The sequence below is a fragment of the Numenius arquata genome, chromosome 4 (assembly GCF_964106895.1).
Source record: "Numenius arquata chromosome 4, bNumArq3.hap1.1, whole genome shotgun sequence".
NCBI lineage: Eukaryota > Metazoa > Chordata > Aves > Charadriiformes > Scolopacidae > Numenius > Numenius arquata.
This window is the reverse complement of record NC_133579.1, coordinates 72,932,346-72,959,898: the sequence shown is the minus strand read 5'-3', so window position 1 is coordinate 72,959,898 and position 27,553 is coordinate 72,932,346. Positions and strand designations below refer to the sequence as shown.

The 27,553-nt window shown below is 42.1% G+C and overlaps 1 protein-coding gene across 1 annotated transcript in view; it reads right to left on the bottom strand.

Annotated features, from left to right (window-relative positions):
• Nucleotides 1-27,553, bottom strand: part of HECW1 (HECT, C2 and WW domain containing E3 ubiquitin protein ligase 1) — a 190,083-nt gene that overhangs the window by 147,118 nt on the left and 15,412 nt on the right. The window contains exon 2 of the mRNA XM_074146119.1: nt 26,535-26,642. Coding sequence (XP_074002220.1) covers nt 26,535-26,642 — 108 coding nt within the window. The remainder of the gene's footprint in view (nt 1-26,534; nt 26,643-27,553) is intronic.

Genomic DNA, 27,553 nt, shown 5'->3' with positions numbered 1-27,553 from the left:
ATATACCTTTTGTATTCCTGTAAAAGTACATTAAAATTCAGCTAACTTATAAGTCTCTCAAAAAATTTCAGTTTGATATGCTCACTGGAGACGTCTTTGATTTCACCATTTAAATGCCCAGGAAATCCTGTCTGTGCTGAGCACGTTCCAGACTGGCAGAAAGACAGACTTTTCCTGCAGTGCAGATCTAAGCTCTCCCTGGTTGTGCCATGTCTGGGCACCTCTCCTGGCAGCAGGAGGGCTGTATCCCTGGGTATGCCCCTGCTGCGCCAAGTAGCATGGAAGAGGAGAATATGAATCCACTGCCGATTTGCCCTTGTTGAAGGAAGAGATGGAGGAAGTTGGGGTGGGGTGTCAGGAGCGTGGGGTGGGGAACCAGAAACCCGGACAAAACCAGGTAAGGTGGTGAAGTAAAAAACCACCCCGTGATTTGTGGTGGTCGTGGGCTTGAGCAGAGCAGGAGCTTGGGAGAGCGGGTAGCAGAGTGCTGTTTCAATCTTGCTAAGTGAGATGGGCACTACTGGCTGCCTTCAGGGTGGGAACTCAGTGCATCTACTGGGGGACTTGCACTCAAGCTCACTATTGGGCAGTGTCAGGGAGATGGCAATGGGATTCACGGTCATTCTGTCCAGAGGGGCATGGGTTGGACTGCATTAAAATCTACAGTCATCCAGTGGCCCTTGTGAAAGGGCCACTATTTACGTTCGTCATGGACAAGGGTCTGTACCACCAAAGTGCCAAGTAAGTCTGGCATTTAGATTGACGCCTAGAGTGGAGGTGGAGCAGAGCAAGGTAAAACTTCTGCGGATACCCACCATAGGAAACACCAGTGGAAGGATGCCACTGCCCAGCCAGCAGCTCAAGATGCTAAATGTCTTTAATAAAAAGGTGGTTTAGCCCTTACGTAGCTAGGAACAGAACCTGCAGTTTGCACTGCGGCATATTCTCCAACTATTACCTATTACTTAAGTGTTATTGTATAACGTGAGTAATGGAATTGAAATCTGGTTTGCTCAGACAGCTCACATCCTTGTAAATAGCCATTTCCTCCTAAAATTATCTTCAGAAGTGTGAGTTGGGGGGCGAGGGAAGAAAATATAAAGGACTCAACCTTACCACTCCTGGCACTGAGACATCTCTCATCCCATTGAAACCAACAGAACTCTTTTCTCCATAGTCATAAAGACAGTAGGATCCAGCCCAGAACAGGCAAGAATTTTATCTATTTACTTAGAGTTCAACCCAACAGAACTATCTATTTGCTCTGCCTTTAATGGACTGCTGTGAAGAAGGGACTGATAGGCACCAATCTGAGTCAATGAGAGTTGGGGATGGGGGCTTTGTAACAACTTACCTCGCTTTCATCAGGAGAAGGAAAAGCTGTTTGAGAGAGGCATTTGAGTCATTGCAAATAGCAAATTATAAGGGCTGCACTAAGATTGAGACTTTAATGAAATTCCAAAGCCTACAGGCATATAATGTTTTTATGTAAATCAGCTTAACGATGAGGGTTTTTTACCATGAGCATTAGCAAGTGAGCAATTTATTTGAGAAAAACTTGCAATCATCAAAGCATTTTTAACTGTGTGATAGTTGCGTCCATAATAACTGGAAACCATGCCTAAAGTTTGCTCTCTGATCCTAAGCATTCATGCACACTGCATGGAAAACAACATTGCAGGCAAAATCAAATACACTTTTCATCTATTTATGGGGGAGACGATCTAAATTAATTTCTAAAATGCAACTATTAGATGAAGTTTCTAAAGAACACTTCTGGTTTAAAACTGTTCATCGTCTTGGTTTTAATGGGCTCAACAGTTCTTTATCAAAATTGATTAGTAGAGAAAAAAAATCTCTAAAATTCCAGTAGACTGGAAATGAGCCTTACCTCACATGCAGAAAGCCATCTGTTTCACTGTATTGGTGTCCTCTTAGCTACGTTCGAGTCACTGACAATATTCAGGAGAAGAATTTGAACTGGAGATACAGTGCCTGTGCTCTCAGTTACACCAGTACATGTTGAAAGACAATATAAACAGATAGAAAATAAATATAGAGAAACACTGGCACCCCTGAGCTTTGTTCTGAGTGTCTGCAGAGGCACTGTGAAGGTGACCCAGACAACAGAGAAAGATATAAACTCAAAACTATATAGTAGCTCACAGCTCCACAAAAGAGGAAGGACGGGCAGAGCTGGGGACCCCTCTCCTCTCTTAACTGTGATGTATGGCCATCGGGTCGTCCCAGATGAAGCAAGCTCTTCTCAACTGCCCCTGTTGCAATATATCCTTTAGGCTTCCAGGTATTATGTCTGCCTCAAGTCAATTGTCTCCTAGAGCAGATCCCTGTTAACCATCAGCTCCTTGCTTTTATCAGGGCAAGAGTAGTTTGAAGTCTTAATTAAATACATACAACTGGATTATGCCTTCAGGCACAGCCTTGAGCAAGAGATAACACATGGACTTCAGAAACCAAGTGCCTCAAACACAGCCCTCTACATCACAACATGTTTTTATTCCCCCTGATTCCAAAACATGGGTGGACCAGGCACTGCTTTAGATTTACAGAAACAGAAAATGACATCAACCTTATGATCAATGGTTAGTATTTAGGAAGGTGTAAGCTATAGCTTTACTTGGTGCCTGCTTTGTGAAGGGAGAGGACAGCACGAAAAGGGAGACTTTGCAACTCCAAACCCAGTCAAGTACTGAAATTAGGGAGGATTCATATTTTCATTTACATTAGCAGCAGCTTAAGTCAAGACAACTGCTACAGCACTTCCTGAGCCGATCTTCAACAATGTGCCTGATAGGCATAATTGAATTTCACATTAGAAACACAACATTCCCTTGAATCAGCCTTTCGTTTTTTTCCCCAAGTTACCTTTGAGGATGTTAGTGCCAAAACCAGCCATCACAGACCTCACCACTCCCCCAGCTCCTCTTACACATTGCTTCCTTTCTCTTGTTACTCCGCAGACTCTCCCAGTCAGAAGCCCTATCTATTCACATTTTCAAGTGCTAAGCTCTCTTCAGTCACTATAAGAAGGCTTTACAACAACAGTTTCTTTGTGTTTAGCAGCCAGACTGTGCAATATTAAAACTCAGTGTTCACTCTGATCGGGAGCTATTACAGTTAGTGAACCATATGCCACGCAGCGTACAAAGACAGTTGCAATTAAGTCCTTGGGCAACAAGACAATGAATATTACCAAGAAAAAATCCTTTGCACTTGGATGTAAAAGAGAAGCCAAGAGCTTACCACTATTACCCACAATACCATAAAAAGGGCTGCTCTTCTTTGTTAATACATTTATCACACTTCTGAAGCAGTATGCACACATTCCTTGTCTCTACTGCATATCTAAGGATATTTTTAGCCTAATATTTCCATGACAACGAAGCAAGAAATGGTCAATTTGAGAAGATGGCTGAATCAAAATTCAAGATGCTTGTAGAAGCTGCTTCCTCGTGCTCACATTGTTTCAGTCACCCACTACACTAAGCACATTATTGTTTGTTGCTGCTATTTCTGATCATCACATTAAAAAACTAATTTTGAGTGATTAGGGGAATTATGCATCATGTTATCGTACAACAAAGACTGTTCATTGCTGTGATAGTACGAACACCCTAATACAAGTAAAAGACAACAGCAAAACGCTTCCTTAGGTTGAAGTAAAAGCTCACAGAGAAGAGTAAGAAGAGATGCAGAACGCTCTTACGAAACTGGTAATAGGTTACATATAACAAGAATGCGATGACAAGTATGACAATTCAAACTCTTGGCTTTCCTGGCTATCACAGAGTAGAACTATTTGCAGAAAATTTTGGAAGAGAATCATTTGCAAGATCTGGAAAACCAAAATGAAGGCAGTGGCATTAAAGGCAAGGAAAACATACAAGGGAGCAACCCAAGGAAAGGCATGCATCACCTCTCCCTTCACCTTAGGATTATCTGCTCTTATTGCAAGGCAATATTTGCAAGGCACCTAGCGGGTCTACACAGCGTGAGCAGAAAATGAGGACAGTTGCACCTGAAGGCAAAAGACAGTCACAGCACGATGACAGTGCAGCGGAGACTGAGATCTTTGGCACACTGGTTCCTGGACTCGCATTACCATCTTGCAAACATGTTACTCCTTTCCACATTACCTTTTTCTTCGGAAATGAACAGCGACGATTAATATGTAATTCTGCCACCAAATACTGGTTACACTATTAAATACAAGTGTGAGATGAACAGCCTTGCACTGTAATTAACCAATGACCAAAATTCCCCAAAGTTCAGTTGTTCTGAAAAGCAGCGTTCTTTGAGATCTTTTCTTAGCACACCAAAGACTTACCTGGGTTGGTCTTGTAAGCATTAATTAAACACAGGAAAAGAGACTTCTGTGTCTTCACAACACAGAGCCATTCTGTTGTTTACACATCTATAATTAATTGGGTTCACCCACTCAGAACTGTGAGCCTTGAATAAAAGCTGCATGCCAGCTATGCTGCCGAGGTATGGGGTTTTTTTTCCTCTCCTCTCCTTTTTTTTCCCCTCTCTGCTTTTACAACAGCAGGGCCCATCTTCCTTCCATTTGTTGAGAAACCACAGGCAGAGAAAGTACACCCACATCCTTTGGTTCTCACAGAGACTTGTGAGCCACACCGCTGCCTGGCAAAACCCCGTCAGCGTGATGCCTTTGCAAACACAGTGCTGCATCTGGGTGTAAATGGATAAAAGCTTGGCCTTATTATTTTAAAACAATGCCACCAGAGTTCCTCTCCTGTGTACCACTGCTAAGCTCAACAGAGATAGGAGTGTGGCATGTGTAGGTTCAGCGAGATTTATATTTTCCAGTGAGGACTTGTAAAAGACAAACTCACAGCCCAGGTTACCCAGGGACACAGAGATCTTAGAGTTGTCTGCTTGACGCACAGCCCCTTTTGTAGGTCCCTTCTTTCTCTGCAACAACGCAGTCTCTGCAGATCAGAGGATCTCAGATGCTGATAGCCATCATAAGATGCATCGCGAAGAGAAAAACCCTTGGCATTCCAGCTTCACACGCTCTGATCAGTCTCATTATCATGGTTTCTATTCCAATACCAGCTCACACACTGACTGCGGCCAGCGCGCTGCAAGTTTCAAAATCACCGCTGCTTTACACTGCTGCACGTAACTACCACCACCTCCTCCACAAAAAAAACCCAAAAAAGAGAGGAAGAACCGCAGCTGGTTCCAAGGAGACAGACTCATAAGAATTTCCTTTTCAAGGAAAGCAATTCACAGGGAATTCTGCCTACAGAGGTGATGTCAAGTTGTGTCCAAGATCTCAAAGGGAGAGAAAGGAAGGTGCCCACCTCTCGTGAGGGGAGGCTCTGGAGGGCTCAGGATCTGAATCAACTGAGAAAGACTTACCTCAGAATGAAAATTAAGGCTAGAGTTTATCAGATTTAGATTTAAAACTCTGTATGATGCATTCTGAAGATCAGTAAGAAGGAGGAAAAACCCACTAATAGAAAAATCACATTTTTAGCAGGAACCATGAACTGGACTCTGCTTTTGACTGTAGTTGGATTCACAACCATGTGGGATGTTGGAGCACAGCGCTGAGCCTCTCTGCTCTCTTTCACAAAGACGAGGACAGACCCATCAAACACTGCTGCTCTTCTGAAGCTTGCCCACAAAGTCGCCTTCTACAGGAAGCATACTATGAGACTTTTGTGATTCACTTTACAGTTTTGACTGTAGAAGGAGAAAGCAAGTAACTTTGCTGCATTATTTAAACCACTCTACAGTGAAGGATTTCTTATATTTTGCCTTGAGATGGCCTGTATGTGGCTGCTCACCCATTCAGAAAACTCCTGTTCATGAGGCGCCACTGCTACGGTACCTATTGTTAATTTCCCTGGGAATTTATAAAACAAAGCACAAGCTATCAAGAAGAAAATGATCAAAAAGCGGCTAAGAAAGAGGCATTATACCTGTTATTACTTCTCACCTTGGAGCTCCCTCTGCAATCTCCTATTTCAACGACATTTTTTCTTTTCTAAAATGTGAACTTCAATTCACCATTTATTTGCAATCTATTAATTAGGGAAGAAAAGTGCTGTAATCACAAAATGAAACATGACTTTTAAGAACTCTGCAATTCCAAAAGTATCTTACTCAATACCAGTAAAAAGAAGGGGCTATAAATAGGTTACATTAAGTTGAAAGGCAAGATAAAACATCCTGACTGTAAGAAGACCAGAGAATCCAATGCTGAGAGCACTGGATGAGTGTATTTGTTTTCCAGTGCAATAAAATTATGGAATTGTGGGGGAAAAATTACTATGAAACTGATGCTGCATTTGTGCAGGTTAAAAAATTACGATCTTGTAACATATACTGGAATAACAAGGAATGGAAATATCCCATTTAAGCAAGTAAGGGGACAAAGAATCATAGGCAGCCTAGACGAGACGCCGCAGAGTGAGGAAGGTTTATTCTCTAGCAAAATATATCAAGATGTACATTGGGAGATTGCAAAAAAAAAAAAAAAAAAAAAAAAAAGTCTTCAAATCATTGCTACTTCCTATTGCTTATAAAACCATATACAGATGCCAGTATGTCCATCTCCTGAAGGTGTCTGCCAGGTGGCTGGTGCGTTCTCTCTGGCTTTGCACTTCACTGCTGGGACCCCTGGTGCAAGCCCCAGATGTTCGCTTCACTGGCTGGGGCTGGCACTCACAAACCTTCAGAGCTGCTGTCCTGACAGTGGTGACTCCCAGCTTGCTCAAGCCCATCCAAGCTGAAATTGCTGCAGTCACACACATACAGGTGACAGACAGGAAACATTATTGTTTTCATTTTTTTTTCTTATAGGAAAGGCTCAGGTCTCCAACCACGGCACACTTAACTCCCACGGGATTTACTGCGCTGTGAGAAGGAAACCCTAAAGCAAATCATCAATAGCCTGAGTAAGATCTAACAGCTGTTATGTGACAACACACAGTGGGATGACTACACAGTCCAGACCGCAGACAACCTAGACTATTTTTAAAACACTGTTTTTCAGAAATAAGCTTGCAGAGAACCTAGACAAAATCAAAAACAGATGCAAAGGGCATTTGAAATAAGGAAGCAGTAGTGGAGAAAAGATGTTCCTAGAGTAAATTCCCTTTGAATCACTGCATGTTTGTAATATGTACTATTGCTAATTTATTTAAGTGTATATTACATATGTTATTTCCCCTAATTTTCAAGTTATAGACATAAAAATATGACACTTAATCCTAATCTTGGCACTCACATTCATGCCTCCTATGGCCCCAAGCAAGAGATTCTCAACCTTTTACTACCCTATAGGTGGCAACATTGAAAAAAGAAAAACGCTGTGTCCCTCCCTTGCAGGCTGGAAGGCAGATGCCAGCTTCCTGTGCCTGGGGCAATGCTGGAGACATCAAGTCTCCTGCAGAACCTGGGCCGCTGCTTTGCCATCTCCGGCAGAAACACACCGAGCATTCAGATGCAAACCCTTCCATGCCAGGAAACCTGGGTTCTCTTCAAACCTCTGCCCCTGACTTACTGTAGTGGTTTCACTCTTTCCTGACTTAATTTCCTCCTCAATGAAATGAAGAAAATTATACTTCCAGCAACATAACCCAAAGGAGAGAGGGATATGAGTCTTTCAGTAACACGTTTTCATGCTCATGACAACATTCAGTGCGGGCCCTAAAGGAGCGTATTAGCATCTGGGAGCACAGCAGCTCCGTAACAGTTAAATTCCCAGCAGGTATATGCTGCAGCCGGGCAATCTGCCCCTGTGGAGGAAAGGCACTACACACAGGCTTCTCTACTGACCTGACGGGATTGGATTGAGCAGGTCATCACAGGATTTAGCTCTACTTATTACTTAAAGCTGCAGTCAGTCAGGTCACGCTAAAATTGAAAAGTACATTCCAAATTTCTTTTAAAGCGTTTGTTTGTTCAGATGTCCCCTACACCTATTTTCCCTTAAATCACAGACAGGTTTGTACTTTAAAAAAATTCCTGGGCTGTAACCCTGTCACTCCTGGTATTACAAATCCCAGTGGGAGAGCACGGCGTTCACTCAAGCCTGGCATTTGGCACCTTGCCCAGCAATCACAAAGGGAAAAGGAAGGAAAGGAAAGTGAGACTGAAAGTTACTGGTCTGACTGGCTGGCTGTAGGTGCCTATAGCCAACACAGAGAGAAAGGACCCGTCTGCTCCAGAGGGAGAGCTCTTTGGGGTTCCAAACAGTCATTTACAATTAATGCAATGGTAACAATAACAGGCACACTGCCACACAAACTCTGCCCTTTCTACATAACATACTGCAGATGAATTAACAGCTCCTTTACATCTTCTGGTGGGGTTTTCTTCAACCTCAGGGAAGTTGTCCCCTACTTACAGAAGCTGCAATAGCCTCTTGAAACCAACCTCATCTGTTGAGATGCTCAAACACATCCGTGCCACCCCCATCCAGTCTTCACATTTCTGTAGCTTCTATGTTTTACAACACAACTCGCAATGCTAAGAAGATCACAGAAAAGTATCTGCAGGTACCATGTTTTAGTTCACCCATCAGGTCAAAAAAGTGTCTATTGAGAATACGGTAAACATGGGGGTTTGGGGTTTTTTTTGTAAGTATCTTTCTTATTACCCATCACCAGTAAACATGTCTTGATTTGGCAATGTTGAGAGCTGAAAGGGCATGGAACAGAGCCACGCACAAAGCTTTGAGAGCACAGGAGAGGAACAGGCTGTCCTACTGGTTTGAGTTTTTCAATTCAAAGAGGAGAGAGAATGATTCCAGGATGGGTTTGCAATAGATTGGTTTATAAGGTTGTTTTTTTTCCCCCCTCTGCTACCTCTGTAAACTCTCATCTGCTGTGAACTGACGTCACCTCACACGAACTAATGGATCCGTCCCAGTTCATGCATACAAAATACCCTGCCTTTTGTTTTTTGAATAGAGATCTTTTACTAGAACGCTTACATTCCAGATCGGAAGTCTCAAATAGGCTCTGAGGATACACCAATGTACCTTCTAGCAAAAGGCCAGCATGCTATGCGCATTTTTACTGCATCAAGTTGGTCTGTCAAAGAAACTACATGCACATGTATATTGTCCACCTGTATAATGCTGTCGTGGACATCCAACTGCTGAGTGCCACCATAAAACTTTAGAAGAGGTAAATTTATTTCCAGTATTGTTCTTTTATAGTTTTGGTGACTCATTTTTCCACCTCCTTGCTGGCTTGGAGAATACACCTACCATAAAGTCATTGTCATGACCTCAGAGGGGTCTGGCAGATACTACTTTGAGTCAGCTGCCAGCATGCAGGAATCTTTCCTTGATAAGCCGTGGCTTCTAAAATGAAAGTGTTTTGAAGGACTAAGTAACATTTAGTCCACAGCACAACAAAAACTGCTTACAAAATTTGTTTAATTTATCCTTTTAAATATTTTCCAACATCTGAACTATAAGCCTCTTCCATACCAGCTGTCAAAAGTCTGATTCATCTCATTAAAGCCAACAGAAAAACTCCCACTGATTTCAGTAGACAGAGACCACACCTACCTCTTCCCATTTTCCTTCCAAAAGAAACAGTCTCCTCAGCTGTAATCTGTTCCTTTCACATCCACACATCACTCAGTCCTGCTGCCCTTCTCCAAAAATATTTCTAAAGCTCCTATACTCTTTCTGTTACGAAATAGCCAGGTAAAGAAAAAAAATTAATCTGCTAAATGCACTACCAAGTGGATTTATATTCCACAGCATATTACATGCATAGCTCAGCTAAATCATTTATGCATGTCACAGAAGTATTACTTTGCATTTCACTGCATCTCAAATGCAACAAATTTATGAAATTTAGAAAAAGAAACAGATCTGCTAAAGCAAAACCAGATTCTATTTCCCAAACTGCTCAAAACCTAAATGGGCTACTTGAGATGCAGAAACCTTATCTTTGCACGTATTATATATATTTAAAAGGTTTCTACCGAGTCATTTTCTAACAGAAGAAAGCACAATATGAGATTTTTAATCCATCCTAGAAGCTCAGCACACTTTGTAGAGAAGCAGTAATTACAGAGGTGCCTGCTAGCAGTGCTACTGTTAAGGCTGTGTTGGAGGGGGGGTGTCATTATTAACCCAGTTTTCATGGCTTTGCAGCTCACAAATCACCCATGTACTGGCCTTAAACCACCATAGAAAATTTCATCCCAGAAGCAATTTATTTAGTTACTTTTTCTTCTTGTAAAAGTGCAAAGAGAAAAAGGGAATTATATCAAATTTTCATGCTTTTCTATGAATATATACCAAGGAGAGAGTTAATAATTTTAAAACAGCAAATTCTGATGCTCTCAGGTGAAATCCTTATCCTGTTTAAATTAACAGCTAGTTCTCTCAACTGCAGCAAGGACAGGATTTCAATCGCCGAGTTCTGGAGAAGTTCAGCTCCTGCTGTTCACAGAGCTGCTCTGCAAGAGCGAGTGCCTTCTCCCATTTAATTCATAGCCTTCTTAAGCCGGTTCCAGCTACAGCATAATGCAAAGTAGCTCAAACCCCACTGAAAGACACTAGTATAGATTATTACACTCATGCACCATCACACTTCTCCCTGTTTTGAGAGTTACAAAGTGTTTCCTGATACAACTATGGACGGGATCATTTGAAAGAGTTCTAGAGAACAACTGGAGCACTGTGTCCAGTTGTGGGCTCCCCAGTTCAAGAAGGACAGGGAACTGCTGGAGAGGGGACAGCAGAGGACTACAAAGATGATGAGGGGCCTGGAGCATCTCTCTTAGAAGGAAAGGCTGAGGGACTTGGGTCTTTTTAGTCTGGAGAAGAGAAGACTGAGGGGGGATCTGATCAACGCCTATAAATACTCAAAGGGTGGGTGTCAGGAGGATGGGGCCAGGCTTTTTTCAGTGGTGCCCAGGGACAGGACAAGAGGGAACGGGCACAAACGCGAGCATCAGAAGTTCCACCTAAACATGAGGAGGAACTTCTTTCCTGTGAGGGTGGCAGAGCCCTGGAAGAGGCTGCCCTGAGAGGTGGTGGAGTCTCCTTCTCTGGAGACATTCCAAACCCACCTGGACACGTTCCTGTGGGACCTGCTCTGGGTGGACCTGCTTTGGCAGGGGGGTTGGACTGGATGATCTCCAGAGGTCCCTTCCAACCCCATAGCATTCTGTGATTCTGTAACTGGACGCTCCCGCTGAACGGCTGCCCATGGCTCTCCAAAGACACACTTCACACGGAACAACACTGGCTTAATCTCCGTGCCTTCCCAAAAACGTAACTACCTCCGACAGTGTAGTATAACACACTAGAGTTGTAAGAGCTCTGCTCTACTACTGACTGAGTACAAGGGGCTCTTTACAAACACTACTGAGGCTTTCGTCAAGCTTTTGAAAAAGGACCATCTTTCACAGCAAGTTTGAAAGCTGGCACAAGTTTCCAGGATAAGGCTTTAAACTAAGCTTTTAGTTTGAATTGACTCTGCCTACGAATTCCCTGCCTTTGTAAGGTAGAAATCACAGGAAACTTGGTTGGTCTGCTCGATTGCCATCTACTCTTCAGTCACGGACATCAACGCAGCTGCAGCTGAGATTTCTCCTGGCTAAGTTTCATTTTCTTTCCCTCAAAAGTTGGAGAGAAATTTGCATGGAAAAGGAACATGAACCATATGAAAAATCCCACCCCACCAGAACGTGATAAACAAAAAACGCAAGTCAGAGGCTTTCTGTTAAGGTCCCACAACTCAGTCCCACACATCTGAAGTCTCCAGATAACATGAGCTGATTCAGCCCCAAATGCTCCTGAAGATGATCTAAACTACCAGGACTGGAACAAGCAATCCAGTAAATACAATTGATTACATGTCCAGTAATCAAACGGATACTCGAAAAATGGTGGGGTGGTGAGAGATGCCTCCTGGCAGAGAGCCAACACAGACAACTAACTGAGGTAGCATCGTCTTAAAAAACCACAGATGACTCTGCCGTGGCTGTCTCTGAACTGAGCCCCCACAATCCAAAATGTTACTCTGTGCCTTTGCTTTTACATTTTCACCTCAATACAAAAGGTGGATGAGCAGGTTGACAAGAGCTGGCAATGAGTGCTGGCAGCCCAGAAAGCCACCCGCATCCTGGGCTGCATCAAAAGAGCGTGGCCAGCAGGTCACAGGAGGTGATTCTGCCCCTCTACTCTGCTCTGGTGAGACCCCACCTGGAGTCCTGTGTCCAGCTCTGGAGTCCTCAACACAGGAAGGACATGGACCTGTTGGAACAGGTACAGCAGAGGGCCACAGAAATGATCAGAGGGCTGGAGCACCTCTCCTATGAGGACAGGTTGGAAGAGTTGGGGTTGTTCAGCCTGGAGAAAAGAAGGCTCCAGGGAGACCTTATAATGGCCTTCCAGTACCTGAAGGGGCTACAGGAGAGATGGGGAGGGACTCTTTGTCAGGGAGTATAGCGATAGGATGAGGGGTAATGGTTTTAAATTGAAAAAGCGAAGATTTAGATGAGATATCAGGAAGAAATTCTTTGCTGTGAGAGTGGTGAGACACTGGAACAGGTTGCCCAGAGAAGCGGTGGATGCCCCATCCCTGGAGGGGTTCAAGGCCAGGCTGGATGGGGCTTTGAGCAACCTGGTCTGGTGGGAGGTGTCCCTGCCCAGGGCAGGGGGGTTGGAACTCAATGATCTTTCAAGGTCCCTTCCAACTCTAACCATTCTATGGTTCTATGAAAAAAGGTACATGATGGGTTCTCCAAAATCTGAAGAGGAGTCAGGGAAAAGAAGGAAATAAAGGATAAAGCCAAAGTATGCTGCTACTAAAATTTATTCCTCATTTTTGTGACTTGGCGATGCATAGACTTTGTGCAGTTCACAAAGGGAAAGAAAAATGGTGAATCTATTAGCTATGCAGATTTCATATTCCTCACAAGCAGCTCATAAAGCTTACTGTAATATCCTGTAAACAGGAAAACATTTGAAAACCTGAACCCAGAAGTGCACTAATTAGAGAACATCACTTACATGTAAATCAAGAAATCCTATGCAAGCAGAGGGAAGGAAATAGTTCCATCTCTCCCCATGACCATGAGATGCCACAGCGACAAACAAACAAAACAAAAAAGTAATTAGTGTCTTGTAAGTGAGCAGGGCTGGCTCATTCCACCTCAGGCAAACAACTTGATCAGCAGAAACAGGAAAAAATGCACCTCTTGGAGGTCTGTACGCTAACATAGACCGTAGAGGCTCAGAAGACAGAAATAAACATTAGCTACTATACCTGAGAAGCAAAGGAGAATTCCTTGTTATAAAGCAAAATCTCAATAATGAACTTGTATTCTGTTTTAAAGACATATATTCTTTCATCCTTAAATCTTGTCTATCAATTAAGCAGACAGAGTAATCTAATACACCGTAGGCATATCTCTTTTTGGTGTGGTGGTAAATCTGCTGTTCAAGTGTTGCCTGACAACGCCGGGAGGTTAATTCACACATCAGTTTGTGTGGGTTCCCAGGTATCTCTGGAGTAACCCAGAGCTGCCAGGTTATAAAGCAATTTTACCCCCAGGAAGTGCTGCTCAGCAGCTTGGATAAATAGCAAGTTAGCAGGAAGACAAACCAAGACTCTGAAATCTCTACGAGCCCCTGACAGAACTTGATGTGTTCCAACTGTAGGCTTGTTTTAATGGAGTAGGAAAGCAGAAGCGGAATGGCAGTCACATACCTGTAACGCCTGTGCTGAACAGCAGCAGCGTTAAGAAACTTTTCGGTGTGTAGATTGAATTTTGAAGCCAGAGACAGCAGAGAGACATGTCCACGAGATGTGGGCTGCACCAAAAGCTGCTTCCCTTCACAGGATCTGCCTGCCGAGCTCAGAGGGACCCTTGGGAAACCAGAGCCCTTACTGCTCCTCTACTGCAAAAAGTTTACACATTTATTCCGAGTCCTTTTATGCTGAGACTGTTTGTAGTCTGTACTTTGCTGGTTTTATGCTCCTGCCACTCAGAAGTCTCTGTCTGGCAGAACACTGCTGGCAATTATAACAACTACAGCTTAAATTCTGACACGTGCATTGTCCATCTTATTTCTAACCCCAGCTACACCTCATGCTTGCAGCACAGCAGCAATGCAGTTCATAATCCAAATCAATTTTGGTTTTTTATGGTGTAAATTATTTTCTTTAAAAAATTAATCCTGGTATCAGTGCTTTTTATTTATAAGATAATTATTTTTCCCCTGATATTTTTAAAAAAGTTGTTTTTAACACTTCCTTTTTGTATCTTCTAATGAATGGAATTCATTATTGGACTTGTAAGGTATCCCAGCCATCCAAAAGATATGGGTCAGGAAAAAAGTATAACTGAGAGGTATAGAGAAAGATCGTCTTTGAAAATGAAGTAAGACTTGTTCCACTTTTACATTTGAGGCCTGAGACATATTTACATTTAGGTTACATAATTATTATTATTAGTAGTAGTAGTAGTAGTATTTTCTGATTAGGTGTAAGAAAACACAAATAACAATGAGGGTAGTCAAACACTGGAACAGGTTGCCCAGAAGGAAACTCCACCCTAGGACATAGTCAAAACTTGACTAGACAGGGTCTAGAGCAACCTGCTCAAACCCTACCTGCCTTGAACTGGCAGCTGGACCAGATAACCCAAGATTATTGAACGATCATATTCATCTTTCTTGTAGTGTGAAGGGAGCATTAAGAAGCAGCAAGATTATCAGTATACGCAGTCTATTCATGGAAAGCTGCCTTAAAACGGCCCTGGAGTGAAAACCAATCAGACCTGTAGCTCTTACTCTCAGGAATGAGTCTAGAGTCACAAGTGAACCGTGACAGCTCACGCCAGGTAAGTAAACACATCACCTCCCCACACCTCTGCTTCCTACCGCTTCAGAAGTGACCAAGTACCTGCCAGGGACACAGGCTCTGCTGCCAAGGAAAAGGAAGGATCTGGAATCAACACTGCTGTCTACTCTTAGAGGTCTCACTGTAGCAGCTACTGTGGAAAAAAATCCACAGGCTTTTAGACTTCTTTAAAGAGAGAATGCATAATGAAATTAGCATAGATAATTTAATGAAAGGGGAAGGACAGAAAGAAGCATCATTATGGAAATTTAATTAATAAACAATTACAGCAAAAGTATCTATTTCAAGGTTGTGGGTTTTTTTTATTTATAAAAAGCTATCAGCACTGAGATATGGAAGGAAATTATACCTGCTACTAATGGGTAAAGTGAACATCTGAAGTATTGAGAGGGTCGGAGAACAGCTTGGAAGTATAAAACAACATTCGTCTGAGGCTCTCAAGATCCTACTATCAATATCAAAGACCTTGCAGAAAGATGGTTCTGCAGGGCAAAAGTGTTTGAATCCTCCAGGGAGACAGTAATTCATCCCTGCTGATGACCTGCTCTCTCAGTGAGTCTATTCTGGATATAAATGGTGTTCTTGACATCTGGCAGTCCTACAGCAGGAAACCCTGGACCAGGAGTAAGATGACGACAGGGCTAGATTTACTAGCTAGTTAGCAAGAAAAGCCAATTATCAAAAGGCTTCCTGCATCATATATGTACTTTTACAGGAGCAGGATGAGTTACTAGAGCACTACACTACAGATATAATTCTGCCTTCCGCATGGAAGGTCAAATAAGTTTTTCTGTATGATAAGATGGTCCAGGCTCTATTGTAGGAGTTGGATAAATGTTGCCACAACCATCACAAGGCATGAGAGATGGAGTGGCTGGCCCAAACTGGACAATGAAATAATAGGGTTACAACCAAATTTTTCATTTATGTGAAGGAATTTATCTCCCTTTATACTGAGATTTTCCTATGCCATGTCAGACATCTAAGAAGAGCCCTTCAGATGCTTCACCACTGCAGAGAGGTATAAAAGAGCCTTACAGTAGATGTGAAGCAAACTCACTGCCTGCATAAACTGAGAAAAACGTTATCTTTAATACACACACTCCGAATTCTGTTTTGATTAATTACTTTCAGGGTATGCTTTAACAGGATTACAAAAAAAAAAAATCCATAAAATTCTCCAAAATCAGAAATGGTAAGTTATTGACGCTGTTCTATTCTTTAGGACTTTTAAACCAGTGATGGGCTCAGTCAATAAAGCGCCTGCTGAGTTTGCTCTCTTGGGCAAGCTCTTGATGCAACTTAGCCTTTGCTCAGAGACCCATGTCCTTGGAGACCCTTATCCTCTCCATCATGAGAAATGTTCAAGCTTGTCGGTGTCAGATCTCAGCACTCTCAAGACAGCCTCCTTGTCTCCTGAATAATTTTACATCCATGAATTGAACTTATATCCTTAATTCTAAAAATCTGAATACAGTAGGGTTTTTTTTTTATTATTTAATAAAAGTAACTGAAACAAGGCTCAATATCTTACCACTCTTTTGGAGTAAATGTGACCTTATGATGCATGTGCTGATTCCCTTCCAATCACAGCTGCTTCCCACTTCCACTGCATTTGTCTTCTGGTTTTCTACAAAGATAAAACCACTTGGGCCAAAGTCTATGCCTGGGCTCTCTGTATATGGTTGTACACAAAAGGTTCTTGATGGCAGGCAGAGGCTGCATGTAGGAGATTCCTTCTGAATTCAGTGGGGGCTAACTTGGCCTGCAGCACTTTCAGAAACATGCCCAATGAACGTAGCCAAAGGGACAGCCTAGGAGCAGTGCAATGGAGGAAAGAGAGGGGATCTATCTTCCAGGGCAATTCCACTAAATCCCTAGACAGCATCACCCAAAAGAAACCTTCCACAACCATTTAACTGTGGCAAAGACTAACTGATTTTGAGTCAAAGGTGACACTGTAATCTCTTAGTAGAAAGATTATCAGTCACAAAACAACATTACCCAAGTTATACTGAACCATTATAATAAATTACGTGACTTCTGCACCTTTTGTGCAGAATACTAACATCCAAAGTTCAAAGCAGCGAAACAACAGTTCATGTATTTATCAAATGCTAGGCTAGATGAGAAAAATACAGCTACCAGCCACACTACTGGATTTCAGGAATATCTCTTCATTTCCTGAAGTCTGGTATCCTGAGTGATATCAAAGCTAAAGCAGAAAACACATGTGCAGGAGTTCTGAAAATAAAGTGAGTACAACCCGTCTGAGGGTATTGCTGACGAAGAAGAACAAAATGAACATGTATGTGAATCTGTATTTTCAAACTTTGGCATCTACAGTTAGAGTCCTCCAGACCCAAAGTGAAGATGTACCATTCCCTATGGCACACTGTCTGGTACAGAGCGGTCTGATGGCTTCTACTTGAATTACTCTATCCGGTGGAACAACTGCACAATCAACAAGTGACTCCAGAAGTGCTGAAGGATGTAGGCCCTACCTAATATCTTCAGTGGGATCCGGAGAAGAGGGAGTAGCGCAGACTAGGTCAGAAATTATAGATGCCCGCAAATTTTAATGCTGGAGCATGGAAAGCCAGCCCAGAGCATTCCCAGCTCCTGACGGATTCAAGCGGCAACTGCTGTAAGAACCACATAGCCTCTTTTCAATCTACTGGTAGTGACAGCACTACCGGCTGCTCCCCAGTCCTCACCTGTTTCCTGTAAAGGGTGTTAAACAGCGAGCTCCTGTTTGGAAAGAGTAAACTCTTTGTCAACATTCCCTTTACCTTGAGATCAAACGAACCTCAAAGAAGGCAAGTGTCCCCCCAAAAACCAGTCACAAATTTCTGTGTCCTCCCAAATCTCCCAAGTTAGGGGAGGTAGTAAAATTAGGGACTGAGCAGATGCATGCAAGAAAAAACAATAATGGGGATGAAGAAAACAATGTGATAAATGAAGCAGAAGAGAACAGGAGAGGGCTGTGATTTTTTTCACCCCTTCTTGTCAAGCTTCTTCTTCCCAAGATACAAAATCACACAGGGTTATATCTCACAACAGGAGGCACATGTGGTGCCTCAGCTACCAGTTGGTACTAGCTTGAATCTGACCTGGGGGCCAGGCATCCTCACCAGGTGCCACTCTGGGACATAGGGTGCCAGACAAAGCTGAGGGTTGACCCTATGGTCCGTGTGTCCACAACATGGTGCAACAGTGCCTTTCTGCCTCCACATGTGAGGCAAGCCTAGCTGCAAGGGAATAACAAGGCTGGAACCAGTTGCATCAGTCTTATGTTCAGCCAGCGAGATGACTCCATAAATCTTTGTCTTCCCTAGGCAGAGGATCAGCCAGGCAAGAATTGGGCTGTTGGACTGCAAGGGAAGTTGCTACTTGTCCCTCAACCTGACAACATCCAGGAAAGGTAACAACAAGCAGATCCAGCGTGCCCACAGCTGGCTTAAAAAAATGAAACAGGAAAGAGGAAAAATTCCAGTTCCTTCATTACCACCTTTTCTGAGGCTGTCATGGTTTGGGCTGGCTTGGTCAATGACAAGATGACAGATGCTGTCCCCACCTCTTCCTCCAAGGAGAGGAAGAAAAGAGATAAAGAGAGTTACAAGTTTAGAAAAAACTAAGCTACTTTAATGAAATATTAATAATAAAATTTTTAAAAAAGGAAATAATGAAACAGATATAATGTATACAAAACCATATCAAGCTCCCAGGGAGGTGTCACCAGCAGGCACTGGGAAAGTTCCAGACTGGACTCAGTGACCAATGGGAACTGGATTCCAGAACTCACCGATGGGGATTGAAGGTGAACAAACTCAGAGAGTCGTCATTGAAGAAGGGCCAACCTGACTCCTTTGAATCCTCGGCTTTTACACTGATCATGGCAGATGGGATGGAACACGCTATTGGTCAGTTTGGGTCACCTGACCTGTCCACTCCTCCCCACAGGTGCAACCCCTCCGCAGGGTGAACAACCCAGTCAACTGCCCCTGGTTTTCCACAGCAACAAGTGTCAGCAAGCGCCTCTCCCACTGAACAGAAAGTTGCATCCGCTTCACCCCGAATCAGGACAGAGGCTCATTCCAACTTTGATAAGGCCATAACAGCCTTACACAAACCTCTCCCTCCTACCAGCAGAAGAGCTTTCAGAAACTCTGTTCCTTAAAGAACATAAAGGAAGAGGAGTGTATGTGTGCAGCAGGGCACATTTATTTCCAGGGTATAACTTTGAAGTAATTCCCAACGGTTCAGAATGCAAACAGACTAGAAGTGGCCTAAAATCACCAGATGAGACACTAAGCAGGGAGTATGGAAAGGGAAGTCTTACCTGGAGTTGTACCCACGCGTTGCTAAGTTACTTCTTCACTCTGTGGCTCTGTTTCCACTTCTCACCTTTAATCTGTCTTCCCTATCTCAGCTTTGAAGCCCAGCTCCCAAACATTTGCATTGAACTCATACCTTCAAAAATCCAGCCGTAGCTCTTTAGCTAAGAAAATAGCTTAGTACATAGAAAAGCAGTTCTACTCTTCACAGAAGACACTACACAGCACTGTAATCAAAAAAAAAAGCGACTAATAAATATTTGAAAGTTAACAAACAAGAACAGATCTGTGGGTCCAAACCAGGTCCCAAATGCCCCTAGTCTCAGTGTAATTAGCACTACAACTTCAGTTAAATGTTACTGCAACTTCTTGACCATTGCCTAGGGAATTAGATCATGTCCAGTCTCTGATGCACGTTCAGGGTTAAGCAGCTGAGACGACCGAGCAGGTAAGCTGTTGTCTCTGTGACTGGGAACTATGGCTTAGTGAAGAAAGACTTGCTCTGACTTTGGCATGCCTAAGATAAGGCATTATTTTCTCATTTAAAGCTTTGCAGTTCACCTTGAGAGAGTTTTCGCAAACTCCTATTATCAACCCCTCACTTCAATCTCAGCTTTGTACAAGCAGAGATTTTGTAACTTCTTCAAGCGCTGCCATGAAAAGCAGAGAGCAGGTAGCGTGGGGACCAGCCAGGCTGTCCCTGCATGGTGTCACCAAGCGTGCGTGCTGCGACGCGAGCATCTTCTTCCCTGTGTGGGAACGAATAGACAAACAGCCCTGATCTCCACAGCACAAACAAAATATGTCCAAGTGTCAAAACAAGTTGTGGAAAGGGAGAGAAAGACAGAGAAAAACCTGATTCACAGACAAGTCTCTCAGTTGAGCTACCACAGCGCAACCGTGCAGGAAGCTGAGAAATAGCTGTCTAATACCTTGCGTGGATTGACCTATGTTTCCATTTACGATAGGTTGTTGCCTACAATCCTGGCACAGAAAGACTTTATAAGAGAAAAACTAACAGGAAATGCAACAACAGCAAAGATTAAAGGGTTGATCAAAGGATCCAAAGGAAAGGGTTCTTGAGGAACCTCAACAGCCCTGAACTGTGAAATGCCTTCATCCAGACTTGAGACTGTGCTCTTCTTCCCAAAGCTAAGCCTAGTTCAAATACAAATATTAAACTACTATAAGGGTACAGGGCTGAGGAAAAGAAGGAGGGATTTAAAAGTTGTGTGTAAGGTGGAAGATAACCAAAAAGCATCAATAAGACTAGTACACGTGCAAGGAGATAAAGGGAAAGAATCTCAAAACTATGGTATGTCTTCCTTGGGAGAGAGACAAGCAGTAAACGCACCTTTTGGGGCACAAGCCTCTCTTAGTGATTCATATCTGCTTCTTCTCTGACAGCTTTAACCATCCTACTAAAGAGTCTTTACACTGTTGAAGATGCTTCTGTGTTGCTCCAGTTTTTACTATCTGTAGACTCCTGAAGGTTAAAGTCATGCAGCATATTCTAATTTTCTCAAAGGTAGAGCAGGATGGACTTCAACAGCCTTATCTCTATTTTCTCCCCTCACACGCTCTTTCATAAAGTGAAGTGCACACGATTTGAGAGACATTGGGACAGGAAATCATTTTAGTGGACTGGACTTGTCAACATCCTGTCCAGAAAAAGGAGAACTTTGCTAGCTTCATTAAAGCTTCTGTTGATTTGAGGCTACAACATCCTTCAATTATTTGTGCTTTGGAAGTGGCCTTTATATCAACTTCCTAAAGCAATATACAAGATATATTTTCTGTTGACAGCCCCAGATGAAAGGGCTAATTGTTGGTCACTTTGGGGGACATTTCTGTACATATTCCATAAACGCACACATATATGGCATATATTGACCATGATCTAAAACATATGCCTTCTACCTGCAGATGTACCAGGAACTCTCAGAGCTCTGACTTTAGTTGCACGCTTTTCTTACCATTATTTCCCTGCTAGTCAATAGGAATAAATAACTGTAATTTCTTCTCTCTGCAAGGCCCATCATCCATCTTTACTATTAAAAAAAATGCTGTAATAACAACAGATTTAAACAAACGACTGCTGCATACGCTTCCCCATAAAAGTGCCACACAGGTGACTGATTAACACTTGGAAATGGTTTTCTTAGTTGCCAGGTAGTAAAACAATCTGCAGAGAGGCCGGTAGATTAATGCAGGTCCCAGGTATTAGGCTGTCTTCAGTGCAATTTTGAGTAGCGTCAAAACTTTCCTCCTTGATTTAAGGATATGTTAGTTTGATACTGTGCTTACAAGACGGTGCTGCACCACACCTCAGTGAAATGGTCTCTAGCACGCTCTCTCTCTGTATTGCAGGATAAGCCAAAAAAGTGTGCCAGAAATTGCAGTGAAGCAGAGCATGTTTACTTTCCTGGAATACCCGTTATAGGCTGGTTCTTTCACTGCAGCACCCTCCAAGCCTCAACACAGAAGTACACATCCCTACTGGCACATCGCCTCTCTTCCCTCCTCCTTCCTCTCCCCAAACCCCAACATTTTTGTGGTTATAGCGGATGGTTACCGTTTATCACTGGCTGTCATAAAAACCCAAATTGGTGGATGTCTGCAGAAATGCAAAGCTGGTCGTAGTGCAACATCGCCTCTGCACCTGTTAAGGCTTTTTGCTTGCTGGGTATTAATAGGAGATGAGTTCTGTTCTGCCGGCATTCACACCATAATTTGGAAGCAATTCCCTCTCTGGTTCACACCAATTACGTATCTGTCTGGCAACATTATGCTGCACGTTTGTGACAGGCAACGTTATATTGCAAGTTTGTGCTATGCAAAGTGGAAAGGCATAGGCTTCTCTGGGAAAGATATTAGTCCTTTTCAAGGTGAAAAAGTAGATCAAACAAACTTTAAACAGCTGTGGTATCTGAAAATGCTGTACAGGTACGTGTCAAGAAATTATCTTTGTTTTTAAAGGCATAAGGCTCTCTAGATGGTCTTAAACCAGGCTATCGGCAAATTCAAACGCAACATCCATTTTGCCCAAGTACCCCCAAAACGCAGAAGCATGTTCCAAAAAGCAAAAGCTATTTTGATCTACCACACAAAACGCATTTTCTTAACCTGGTGATATTTTAAACATACCTGAAGAAGAAACCCTTAATGACTCAGACTGGGCAACCCACTGAGAATACCGTGAAAGTATAGCTTCTACAGCAGAGAAGCATCTGAAATTGCAGAACTTCAGTTTTATAAAAGTACAAGCAGTGCAGTTAACACAAAAAAGGGTTTCAATTTCTTGCTGTGCTTTCCTTTGCATTCTCCCCTCCTGATGCATTTCTACAAATCCTCTCACAACACTACTACTTTCTTCTGCCCATAGTGGCAGCACGTGCGCAACTTCTGTCTAGTGTGGTCCTCCGGGCTGACGGGTTTTGCCAGTAATTATCATTATAGCCGTGTCCAATGGAAGATTTTTGTTGTGATAATCTGCCACCATGAAGAAAATAATTTCCAGCCCCTTTTGCCTTTACTCACTCCTATTCCAGGTTCCAGACCATTGCCTGCAAATTACCATCTACAGTGATTAGATGTCAGTATTCTGTTAAGTACCCGAACAGTGGTTTTATGTATAATGACTACAGGTGACAGAGTCAGAGCGTCATATTTCATTTGCTTGTTACTTTTCAAAAATTCAGGAGAGAAACTATATTTAACTGAGGAACACTAAGGCTTTTGAACAAAATACTCCCAAACACATTTTATATGCCTCCAGATTCAAAATACAGAAAATGAGTAATAACTCGCTATTTACTTGACCTCATTCCTAACAGTTCTTTTTTCATATTAATGGAAACTTCACTGTTGCAGATCAGCCAATCTTTAATACCCTTGATTTTTCAAGCTCCCTCTTATAGCTCTTTAATAAAAAAAAAAAGTTCAAAAATGTCTTTTTAAGCTCTTTATGTCAAGTGGCTGGCTGGGCACAGCATAATGGTAATTTCCTTAAATGTGGTACAAAAACACCCTGTGGAGAGTTTTAAAATCTAACTGTGGCAAAAGAAAAACTTTGATTTCTGAGGTTAGACAGGATGATCCCCATGGCCCCCCAATAATAAGCCTACTTCACCTCACCCAATAGCACCACCAAAAAAGTTAAACCTTTATACATTTCAAGAACAGGAACCAAACCAGTCTGCGTGGGGTGCCTTAAGTTTTTGGGAACTTTAAATTCTGTAGGCAAAACTGATTCTTTATTTGGCCATACTGTGATTTCCCCTTTATCATGGCTCCTGCCAGCTGTGGTGGGCCAAACACTGCAGCGTATACCATAACATTTTCTGAATCACCATGTAGTTGATAAATTGCCAATATTGACTCAAGTGGCGAACAGATACCAAAGTACAGACAGTTACAGGAAAAGCAAGAGCAGAAATTAAGGGCTGCCTTTGCAAGTGAGGTACTCTGTTTTATAAAGAATTAATGCTATAATCAGCAAGATTCCAATCAATAACAAGTTAGGGGAAGTATAACATAATGCATAGAAAAACAATACAGATACCCTGAAAATAAATTTCCATGTCTTAGCTACTTACCGTATGCCTTGACAACCACTAAATAAAAAGACTACCTATCTCAGGAAGTACCTGAGCTACCATTAACAGAAGCTAAGAATATTCCAGCTAGAAGTCTCACTAACACTTGCTTACCTTTATGCCCTCCTCAACTCTACCCTGTTGGCCATTTTGGGAGACAGAATACCGAGTCAGCTTTGGACCTGCATGGCAATTCTTCTGCCACGTTACCATTGAACACACACCCTTGCCCTGTCCGCCAGGTTCTCTCAGTTCCGTCGTGAATGGCAAGAAAAGGTAAATAGATTTCTTAGATGAGTTTGCTTTTGATGACCAGCATCTTTCCAATTCCTGCAAATGTCACCATACTGTGTGCTACGCAACATAAAAGGAAGATATGATCTCTGTCCAAAAAATAAAAGTCTGAAGGAAGGTGGTTTACACTATCCCCTTTGGATATAAAATACATGAGGTTTTCAGACACTGCAGTTTTTAACACAACATTTAATCATCTGCAAAGCTGTGTACTTTCATAGATAAGTCTCAACAATGAGCAGGAACCCTCAAATATGCCTCCAGATATATAAAATTCACATACATTAACATTTTTCGTGCTTTAACTACCCATTTCAATAGTCAAGTGGCTCTAAGGGTATCTGGATGTGCTGCTATTTACTACTGCCTACTTCATTTTCTCCTGTTTTAATTCTGGACAGGGCAATGATTTGTCCTTGATGAGTTCACTGGTACATAATCTCAGGGCTGAGATTCACAACCTAATGACGGCAGCGTAACAAATTACCAAGAGGCAGCAACTCATCAAGCGTGGGCTGCTTGAACTACCGTGCAGTACGACTTAGTTTTAATCATTAGTGAAGGATATTATGCTAAGTTGCGTTTTCTTACAGTAGGGCAAGTGAAGAATGTGCACGCAAACAATTAACAACAGCTACTATGTCTCAGCTAATCGGGACAACTTATTAAGCTGACATAATTCATCGTGCAGTTGAGCCCTTAATGAAATGTGGCCCACCTGAACAGGCTTTCTCCTAAGCATTTCTCACTTTGCCTCTTTCTTTTCTGTTGTGAATTAGGCAGGAAAGCTACCGGAGCCCAGTCCCACCTCCACCCTTCATCAATAAACCAAGGTACTAGGGCCCCTTCAAAACCCAGTTCCGAGATTTTATATCTCCTCCTCACACTTCTTTAACAGCTAAAAGAAAGCACGATCAGTCTCATGGATCAGTAACCACAGCTCAAAGAAGCAGCTGCAAATTAGAGTCTGCTTTAAAGGTTAGATCCTGTAATGTATTTCTGCCCGCAAACCAGGATGACTAAAACCAATGTTCTTATATATTAAACAATTTCTCATAAATGTTTTTTTTTTTTTTTTTTCCAAAACACAGGATATAAGTATCCCGCATGTCCTATAGAAATTTCAGCAGCTCGCTTAATTCTTTAGAACAACATTCTCAATTTAACTTAACACTAGGAATTACAGACCCTCAGCAGTGCTTCACACTGCAAAGATATAATCTGTTTCTAGGACTGAGTATCTGTAAAATGTCTGCATGTAGTATCCTTGCCAATACCACTACTTAAGGTCAAAGTCATAGATTAATTTAATCAAGTATAACCCATATCCTTTCCAAATCCTTTAGAATTTAGGTTGTATCAAAGATTTCCTTGCTTGCTCTCAAATTCAGTCTTAAATAGATATACCTGACTATCATACAATTTATACATGCTTTTACAAAACTTCTGAATTTTGCCCAGCAGGCTAAGGTAGATCATTGGAAATATTCAGTACAGTTGAAAAACTTAAACTGTTGCATGCTAGGCTTCTTCACGCTTAACTCCTCTTTAACGAGACATGTTCTTTCACCACAGATATTTTGCTATAGATCTCACTCCAGTCTTGAGTACCCTATTTCTGTTCTCCAAAGATGACCATGAATTCCATGTGCATTACCACACGGTAACTCTTTGAAAAGAGAGGAAGAACTCGAATGGTCAGGTTAACTTTGGTCAGGGGTGTGGGACAGCCAAGCCAGAAATATTCTTAACTTGCTGTACAAGGTACACAGTACTTTGCAGAAGCAAATTCAGTATTTCTGTATTTTGATTGCTAAGGAGGTGGAAAAGAGTTACACTGCATTGCATCAGATGCCCTGGGTAATATATGAATATAATGAGGAATACTTAATTTGAAATCAGTGTACCTTGCCACAAATACACATTTTTATGCCTTTATCAGTCTAGATGATGATCAGAACTCGACCCTTTTAACCCCTGAATCTGGTAGAAGCCAGATGCACCATGAAGTTTTCCAATTAAAAGTCAGTGTGAATCTTCCTGGAGTGAGATTATATGCCCGAGTTCCTCTTCTTAATACCATATTAAAGTTAATGCAGTTCATTACTAATGATATAGTCCAAATAACAGCAAATAGATTAAAACACTTATTCACAACTGTATTTAAAAAAAAAAAAAAAAAGTAAACAAGGCAATGTCCACAAATTTCTTGCAGAAACTGTGGTTTTCTACTCCATAAAACGTTTCAGTTCCTCTCAACACATTCAAAGATTTTGGTAACATTTTTGACCTTTCCTAAAGGACATATTGGGCACAAAAATATCATAAGAACAACTTAAGCAGTTCAATTATCTTCATGCAGTGACTGAATTATATCATAGCAGGATTTGAAAAATACTCACGCTCCACAAAGTAAGAGCTGGCATCAATCTTCCAGATAATCTGACCACGGTGAGAGCCGTTGACACCACGGTTCTTGTAGTCCAAAAAGTTTTCGGACAAGACCTCATCTATAAACCAAGAAAACAGTCTCATCAAGCACCTGTTGTGAGAACATGCACAGCAGAGAGTCAGGCTAAAAATATGCCTTTGGGTTGACAGAACATACTAGAGCTGCTAGACAGCTTAGCACCACATGTTGAGGAATTAGATTTTTCACTCATTTGTATTTTTAAAGAGTGCAGCTCTAAAAAAAACCAAAACACCACAGCTTTTCCTGAAATGTAATTTTAAAAAATACACCCCTACAAAATTCTCAAAAATTAAAATATCTAGCTTAGCACGGATGAACCCCTACCTGATTAAACATAATTATCTAGCTGTAAGAGAGAATTGTAGCAAAAAATAATCTCCTCTTTGCACCAACTCTTTCCTTAAAAAGATCCCACAGGAAATAGTTATGTGTAGGCATCAGAACTACGCTCACTCGTGTCACAGCAGACATGGTTATTTCTTGCAGTGTATAATGAAGGATATTTATTTTTGAAGAATCCCACTCACTGTGTGCCTTCACAGCTCCAAACCCAAATTGACTGACAGCAAAACCCTGTCCCCTCACAGTGTTTCGAGATACCTAGCAGCTGCCAGACTACCAAACTGATCTTCAAAGAAGTCAAGGAGTCGAGCTATAAAAATGAATAATCTCTAAAAAGTTTCTGAAAACCAAGGCTGAGGAAGCAGCCTCCTTGCACGCACAGGGCTGCCTGTAAATAAAAGGTGGGCGGGCGGGGAGCCTGAGGAGGGGCCTTCTGGTTGCCCACAAGAAGACATTTTCAGTCTGCTTCCAAGTTTCATTTTAGACTTCTTCAACAAGCTCTTTTCCAGACCAATCTGCAAGCCTTATGTAGATGTGAGCAAACACATCCCGGCCTCCGGCCAAGGGCCTGGTTCTCAACCCTCTTTTATCCAACAGCTTAAAAAC